The sequence below is a fragment of the Balaenoptera acutorostrata genome, chromosome 12 (genome assembly GCF_949987535.1).
Source record: "Balaenoptera acutorostrata chromosome 12, mBalAcu1.1, whole genome shotgun sequence".
Lineage (NCBI taxonomy): Eukaryota > Metazoa > Chordata > Mammalia > Artiodactyla > Balaenopteridae > Balaenoptera > Balaenoptera acutorostrata.
In genome coordinates, this window is record NC_080075.1 from 80539574 (window position 1) to 80547622 (window position 8049).

Here is an 8049-nt window from a genome sequence, read left to right on the forward strand (position 1 = left end):
CAGAAGCCTACTTAGTTTTACAAAGCATTGCTCATTTATGGATGTTGGTAGCTAGAATGAATCATTACCCATCATCATTATAGAATAGTGGGTCTTCACAAGTGAAAAGAGAAGGGTTAAGTACACTCTTGAAAACTGGAGCTTTTTAGTCTGTTGCCTCTGTGAACAGCCTTTTAATCAATGCAAAAATGAAAATACCACTCTACCTGCATGAGTATACCAATTTTGACATTGCTTATTCAGAAATAAAGCAGTTATTCGTACAGGTTACTTTCATCTAAGATGAGCTCCAGACAGAACCTCCTGGAAGGGTTCTTTGAAGCTTATTTCCTGGGTTCATTGCCTCTGGACTACAAGGCTTCATATTTGAAGTCTCTGGCTTTGGGCCCAGCAGGTAAGTCCAATGTTTATATGGGGAAAAAAAGCCTTGGCTACCACTTCAAAATGTGACATGAAGTAAGTGTAGTATCCTAGCCTTCATTGTGGCCATTCTGTTGTGATTTTTGTTTTGTTTTCAAAAAAAACATTGATTAGTTATTAACCATAATCTACTACATTAGGAACAAGCTGGTTATTTTCAGATGTTACCTCATTTTCTCATCAAACCAAACTTTCGTGACATAATATCAATATTATTACCTTCCTTTTTTTTAATCAATGAAGAACCTAAAATTCAAAATGATTAAGTAGCTTGTCCAAGGATGTGCAGGTAATAAATGGTAGGACTAAGATTCAAATTTAGATCTCACTTCAAAAGCTATATGCTGTCTATCTTCTCTTCCTCACACCCTCTCTTGCTCCTTCTAGCCCCATCTCCATCTCTACCCCACCCACATATACATATTCCACCCCGGTTCTAGTTAAAGCATACCACTGCTGACACACATCTTTTGATCTGCTTCCTAATTTGATGTAAGGCAGTCCAAAATATATCAGTCATGACACTTACTGAGTACCTACTGTTTTCTACGCATTCCCCAAGATAAAGGCCACAAGAGAGACTCAGGCATAATCCCATCCTTTAACAATCCCTTAGAAGAAGTCAAATGTGCAAGCTCAAATAGCCAACATGAGAGGGCTGTTTGTCCTCAGTGCCAAGTGAGGGTCACACACAAGGCTGAAGCAGAAATCTGTATGGGCTGGAAGTGGTCAGGAAACGTAGAGAACGGAGGTGGGCTTTGCAGGACAGGAAAGATGTGGATGGACAGAAAGGAAGAGAGAGGAAACGTGCTCCCGGCTCAGTGAGTGTGAGAGGCAGCTTCAAGTTACAGATAGGATGGCATAAAGGCCCACCCCCTCATGATTTCTGTTCCTGGTGCCTTGCCTAATCCTCAGGGACAGTGCTTGTCCCACCTCTGAGCTCCATTCTCGGCACTCATAAGAAACCTTCTTCTGGCATTCTACCCCTTGGCTCTTTGTACTGTGCCTTTTTGTTGCATGTTATATCCTTCCCAAATACAAGGGAGTGGAGGAGAGTTTATCAAAATCATCTAGGGAGTTTATTTCAAACTACAGAAGTTGTGTGTCTCTTCTCTTGTCCTGAAGATTCTAGAATGGGGGCTGGGGCAGGAGAGGTCTCTGGACCAGACAGTAAGCACCCTGAGGGCAGAAATGGTGCCCTATTTCTTCGTGACTCTCACAGGGCACAGGGCCTGGCATATATTGGATGGGTGAGTAGATGAACGTATGACGACTTAAGAGTAGCTTGGTCTAAAGTTTGAAGTTTGCAGCTTGAAGATGGATCCCTGTGGCAATAACCCCTGACATTTCTGAAGCATTTTACAGTGTAAAAAGCACTTTCCCTTCCTTGTTACATTTAATATTCTCCGGGAGGGAATGGGGAAGACACTTGTGAATGAGCCTGCTCAGAAGTCTATGTGTACAGTAAGTGCACGCTTTTCCCAGTGTATCTCTACCACTGTCAAATAAGACCGTTTGAGAATGCCTTTTTATATATGGGTCAAGGCCACAATGGTCTAACATTCTCAAACGGGGGTCCCCAGATCACCTGCATTAGAATCACCTGGGAACTTGTTAGAAATGCACATTCTCAGGTTCCATTTTGGACTCTAATGAACTTGAAACTGGGCCCTGAAATTTCTGTTTTTACAGGTCCTGCAGCTGATTCCAATGCAACGCTAAAGTCTGAGAACCACTGGCCCATTCTATTTCTAACTGATTCATGTTGCTAAGTTCTTAGCGTCAGCTGTGGGAAAAAAGAGCCTCTCCTCAGACTTCAGTTCGGCAGGGACCATTGTCCAGAGGATGAAGGTAAACTGAACTGAGGGTTAACAAGTCCCAGGCGCCCTTAACGGAAAACACACTAAGCCAGCCCCGAAGTGTGGGATTTGTAAAGCAGCCTATAAAGAGACTTGTAAATTCAAAGTAGTCATTAGGCATTTCCACGGGGAAGGCCACCACTGCTCTGGGATTTCCATGGGTAGGGACCTCAGGAGCCTGAAAACCCGGGGCCGTGCTCACCCTTCTCTCAGGCTGGGAGCCGGCTCCGCCGAAGAGCCACACAGAGCGCTGTCCTCTACTAACCAATCAGGTGCCCTCGGAAGGGGGACTACAAGTCCCAGCATGCCCCACGCCGCCGTCAGGGGACGACAGGCCGCGCCCCAGCGTTCTTTGCGTACAGGTGGCGAGCTCAGACCCGGGCGCCCGGCGACCCCGGAAGTCCCGCGCAGGGGCAGGTGGGCCCTGGGCCCGGACGGCCATGGCAGTGGCTACCGTGGCGGCGTTACTGGCCGCACTGGGTGGGGCCCTGTGGCTGGCGGCCCGGCGGTTCGTGGGGCCCAGCGTCCAGCGGCTGCACCGAGGCGGGGACTCCGGCCTCATGCACGGGAAGACAGTGCTGATCACGGGTGCGAACAGCGGCCTGGGCCGCGCCACAGCCGCCGAGCTGCTGCGCTTGGGGGCGCGAGTGATCATGGGCTGCCGGGACCGCACGCGCGCCGAGGAGGAGGCGGGTCAGCTCCGCCGCGAGATCTGCCAGGCTGGGGGCCCCGAATTGGGGCCTGACTCCGGCGGGGCCGGCGAGCTTGTCGTCAAGGAGTTGGACCTCGCCTCGCTGCGCTCCGTGCGCTCCTTCTGTCAGGAGGTGCTCCAGGTGTGGGGCTCTGGGAACCTGCCGGAGATCGGGGACTGGCTAGGGGCTTCGGCGGGCGAGGCGGGGCCTGGAGGGTCGGGGGCTGAGCCAGGGAGGGGACCGCCCACAGTCGAGGGGGTGTGACCTTGGGAATGATTCGGGCGGCTTGGGAATTGAAGGCTGGAAAAATTGGTAGGGCAGTCTTCTGTCTTCCAAGAATGATGAGTAAGAAAATGGGCCCAAGAGGAAAATAAGCGAGTTTCTGAACATTTCCTCTTGCCGTGTGAGGACAGCTCAGGAGGAGATCCGCCAGGTTCCTGGATTGTTTTTCCTGTGTCCAAAGTGAATGTGCACCAAGCCATCTCTCAAAGAGCCTGAGAGCACATAGGGGAAGTTGCTAGACAAGGACCTTGGAGCAATTTTTCCCCCTCTGCTAGGGTAGGAAGTTTAGCTTTCTGCCACCAGTGAACTCATGAGCAGTATCCTTAACCATACTCTGGCCTAACTTCCAAATAGACTGAAGCTTGGAATGCCAGTGGTCATGTGCTCTAAATGAGGACAGAAATGAAAACCATATAATACCTAGCACTTATTGAAAGTTTCCTGTGTGCCGGGAGCTGTTCCAAGCATTTCAGATATTTTTTTTTAATTTTTAATGAAATTAAAGTGACTTTGACTGCTCTTGTCATCCAGTCTTCACAGTAACCCTGTGAGGTAGGCATTGTTATCCCCATTTTACAACGTAAGGCCACTAAGGCATAGGTAGGCTAAGTAATTTGCCCACGATCTGTCTCTAGAGCCCTTGCTTTTAACCCCTATACAGTACTTCTGCTGCCTGCCAGTGAGGTAGAGGATTTCTTTGTTTAGATAGTAGATATTACACTGAAATGGATGTCCTCTGCTGAAATTGAGGTAGAAGGGTTCCCTGCAGAAGTGACTTGCAAGAGGGCATTCAGAAGAGTGATGTTTAAAATTAGCTGGCATAGAAAAGGAGCCTATATGAAAAGGAGTTTCCTGAGTCTAGAGCAGAAGTTCCCAAACTTTCTAATTTTTTCATGATGCCCTTAGGCCAAAACAAATATCTAAGAGCTTACTCATTAAGTAATTAGATCCAAACAACTTAATAAGTATTTATGTAACAACTTAGTAGCTGTTTGAAAAAAAGAATACACATAGCATAGATGAAAGAAAAAAAGATTTTTATTTCATTTTTCAATAACCATAATTATTATAACCATAAGTATACTAACGGGAAATGTGCATCTGTTGTTCACTGGACCAGCTTGTCAAACTTTGGAATCAGACTGAACATTGCCACCCTCATTTCTGTTCTATGTTGATTTTTAACATTGTACTTGCACTTTATTGCAGCAACTACTAAACACTCAGCTTTGCAAAGGTAGGACATCATCAAAAGGAATATAGCACAATAAAATGTTGAAGATGTAAACCACTTGGAGCTTGGTAGTTTTTGAGATGTTGAGCAGAGTATCATTTTGTTTCCCTTGAAAATTTAAAATACTCCAAATCACCCTGAGAGTTTCCTTGTGACTCTCTAGGGCAACTCGATGCACAGTTGGGGAGCTGTTGCAGATCCAGAGAGTTTTGGTTTGCTTTGCCTTTATGACCAGTATTTCATTATCAGGTTTAGAAATAAGAAGTAATAGTGTACAAGAGATGTTGGGAGAATCAAAAGTGGATCTTCCTATTCATTAAAAATGTAGATGGGGCTGGGTATACTTATTCCTTGATACCTATGGTTTCTCACTACTTTGGCCACTTGACAGAACCAATTAAAAGTTAAGGAGATAAAGAGATAACTAAGTTGTCCTTGCTTCTAAGTATGTATTAAGTTCCTTCCTGGCTCTGAAGTTCAGTAGTTCAGTGACTATAACCAGAATTTAAAAAAAAAAAAAAAAAAGGAAGTGTAAATTTCCCACAGGTTGGTATTCTTGGTATTTATGTCATTTATCTTCTAGAATTTAAAAAACAGTAAATGATACAGTCTTAAAATAACACAAGCCCAACAAAGAATGATGGCTCAGAAATGATTAATACAGGAAACTCTTCCAAAGGATTACTGAAAAGAACACTCCTTTCTTTCCCCCACGGGTGAACTTTTGCCTTCTTTTTGAAGTTGACTATTGGAAAAGCAAAAGGTGCTGAGACAGACAGAATGAGAAATAGTTAATCCACTGACAGGTAGGCTTTGATAACAGTTGTGAAATTTAACACATTTTTCTTTTCACTTACATTTGGCAAAAGGGCCAGTGATATTTGAAATTTGACCTCAAATTTATTTAATTGTGGGTCATCACTGTGTCTTTACACCTGGAACACGTTGTACATTTCTTTTTCTCTGCCCATCAAAAGAGACAGAGGAGCCAGGAAGGGACAAGGGAAAGCCAACTTACATGAAGTAAAGAATGAAAAGACTTCCCTTTGAGGACAGTCTAAATTTTAGGACTTTAATCTGGGAAGATGCAGGAGGATATGGTCAAAGTGCGAAATTCTGACTGTATAGATCTCTAAGCTGGGGGCTCCTCGAAGCTTGAAAGAGGTAGATTTCATATAGGGAAAAAAGAACTGTGAATTCTAGAGTCGTAATAGAGGTTAAAGGTGTTTGCTGGGCAGACCTCCTCTGTTAAGTCTCCTTTGCTGTTATTGTGAGACTTAGTATGTATGATTCATGGTTTTGTTTTTGATATGTTTATACTACCTGTTTAATATTTTTCTCAATGTTTCTTTGATTTATTCATGATGTTCTCTCCAGTCTTAATTTGCATCCCTCACCCTCTCTATTGCTTATCCCATTTTTAAGGAAACAACTCGGAGTTGCTCCATTCCCATGGTGACATTTATTCTTAGAAAATTACAGAATAAAACAATCCTAACTTGCCCCTGGTGTTGATACTAGTAGCTCTGGGAATAAACAATGCTGACCTGTCTTCTGCTGTAGTTCCACTCTCTAGCTCACATTGACTGTCTAGCTATGGTTTGAAAATCCCAATTAGAAAAGCAGTCTAGCTTACTAATTAAGAATAGGGCCATTGGTGTCAGATTTCAACTTCAGGTTTTTGTTTGCCACTTAGGAGCCCTGTGATTCTGGACAAATCACCTAACTCTGGTGCTTCAGTTTGCTTATAGAGTTGTTGAGAGTAGATGAGATAACATGAAAAGCACCAGGTCAGGCATGCAAGTCATTGTTGTCATCTTCTTCTTTTCTCTCAATTGTTGAAAACTCATAGAGGTGTTTTTTAGAATTTTTGTAGTTTGCAGGAATTGTTTAAAATTTTATTTTAGGCACATTTAAGGCCTGTGTTCATAACTCTGCCATTCTCTTTTTGCCATTTGAAGGAAGAGCCTAGACTGGATGTTTTGATCAACAATGCAGGCATCTTCCAGTGCCCGTATATGAAGACTGAAGATGGGTTTGAGATGCAGTTTGGAGTGAACCATCTGGGGCACTTCCTACTCACCAATCTTCTCCTTGGACTCCTTAAAAGTTCAGCTCCCAGCAGGATTGTAGTAGTTTCCTCCAAACTTTATAAATACGGAGACATCAACTTTGAAGATTTGAACAGTGAACAAAACTATAATAAAAGCTTCTGTTATAGTCGGAGCAAACTGGCTAACATCCTTTTTACCAGAGAACTAGCCCGCCGCTTAGAAGGCACAAACGTCACTGTCAATGCGTTACACCCTGGCGTGGTGCGGACCAACCTTGGGAGGCACATACACATCCCACTGTTAGTCAAACCACTTTTCAATTTGGTGTCATGGGCTTTTTTCAAAACTCCACTAGAAGGTGCCCAGACTTCGATTTATTTAGCCTCTTCCCCTGAGGTAGAAGGTGTGTCAGGAAAGTACTTTGGGGACTGTAAAGAGGAAGAACTATTGCCCAAAGCTATGGATGAATCTGTTGCAGGAAAACTCTGGGATGTCAGTGAAGTAATGGTTGGCATATTAAAGTAGGAACAAGGAGTAGAAGAGAGCTGTTTGTAAGACTGGATGTCAGCTCTATCGTTTTGTTTTGGTTTTTTTTTGGCTACTCCACGTGGCTTGCGGGATCTTAGTTCCCCAACCAGGGATCTAACCTGGGCTCCCAGCAGTGGAAGCATGGAGTCCTAACCACTGGACCGCCAGGGAATTCCCTGGATGTCAGCTCTATCTTTGATCGGGAATGGTGTGGCTTGGGCACTTGCTACTTGAAAACGCAATTTTGGTTTTACCATAGTACTGCTAAGAGGTACATAGAGATACTTTGAAGTTACTAAAAAGTTATTTTTTGGAGAACATAAAATTTCAGAAAAGATGTTTTAAATATATATAATAAGCATATCAATGATTATAATGAGTGGTATGGTTATAATATGTTTTAAAATTATAATTGAACAAGCATGGATTACAAATATTAAAGAATTCAGGGACTTGAAATAGATACTTTGAGAAGTTTTTCAAATATCTTTGAGTTTTATGGTATGTTTAAAGTGTTAAATGTTTTAATGACAATACTGGCTGTTGTCCGGATATAATATGCATGGTGTGAATGCACAATTCTTACTTGGAATAAATTTACTGATGCAAATTCTTAATTGTGTATTCCTTTAGAAGTTTCTCTGAAATTAGTCCTTTATCATCTCATTAGCCTCTACTCGTCTTGGTATGCCCAGTGCCTTTTCTTCCCACATATCTTGCACACTGCTTTAAGAAGTAATATTTCTAAAACCCAAATCTGTGTCACAGTGTCATGTCCCTGCTTAAAAACTTGTGGTGGTTTCCAGTTGCCCATAACTGGGTTTCCAGCCTTTTTTCTTTCTTTTTTAAGCTGCAGAATTCTTTTCTTCAAGAGAAGTCTTATTCAAATGTAGAAGCTGGATGGGTATAATAGATCATGGCAATGCTGTGAGGATGGAGTCTTCCAAGGCTATTTCTGAAGGGACACTGTGCAATTCAGT

The 8049-nt window shown here is 43.2% G+C and overlaps 1 protein-coding gene across 2 annotated transcripts; it reads left to right on the plus strand.

The window, feature by feature from the left end:
• Positions 1-2600: 2600 nt before the first annotated feature.
• RDH14 (retinol dehydrogenase 14) lies at positions 2601-7686 on the plus strand. 2 transcript variants are annotated; one of them, XM_007183488.2, is made up of 2 exons: positions 2601-3103; positions 6449-7686. In XM_007183488.2, the coding sequence occupies exons 1-2, from the start codon at positions 2720-2722 to the stop codon at positions 7064-7066; spliced, it is 1002 nt and encodes a 333-aa protein (XP_007183550.1). In that variant the 5' UTR covers positions 2601-2719; the 3' UTR covers positions 7067-7686. The 2 variants fall into 2 exon arrangements, with proteins under 2 accessions (XP_007183550.1, XP_007183549.1); XM_007183487.2 differs by having other exon boundaries at positions 2603-3112.
• The last annotated feature ends 363 nt before the right edge of the window (positions 7687-8049 follow it).

Coding starts and splice junctions, on each gene's coding strand:
- RDH14 (XM_007183487.2), top strand. CDS start 2,720: ATGGCAGTGGCTACCGTGGCGGCGTTACTGGCCGCACTGGGTGGGGCC. Junction 3,113..6,448: donor TCTGTCAGGAGGTGCTCCAG/GTGTGGGGCTCT, acceptor TGCCATTTGAAG/GAAGAGCCTAGACTGGATGT.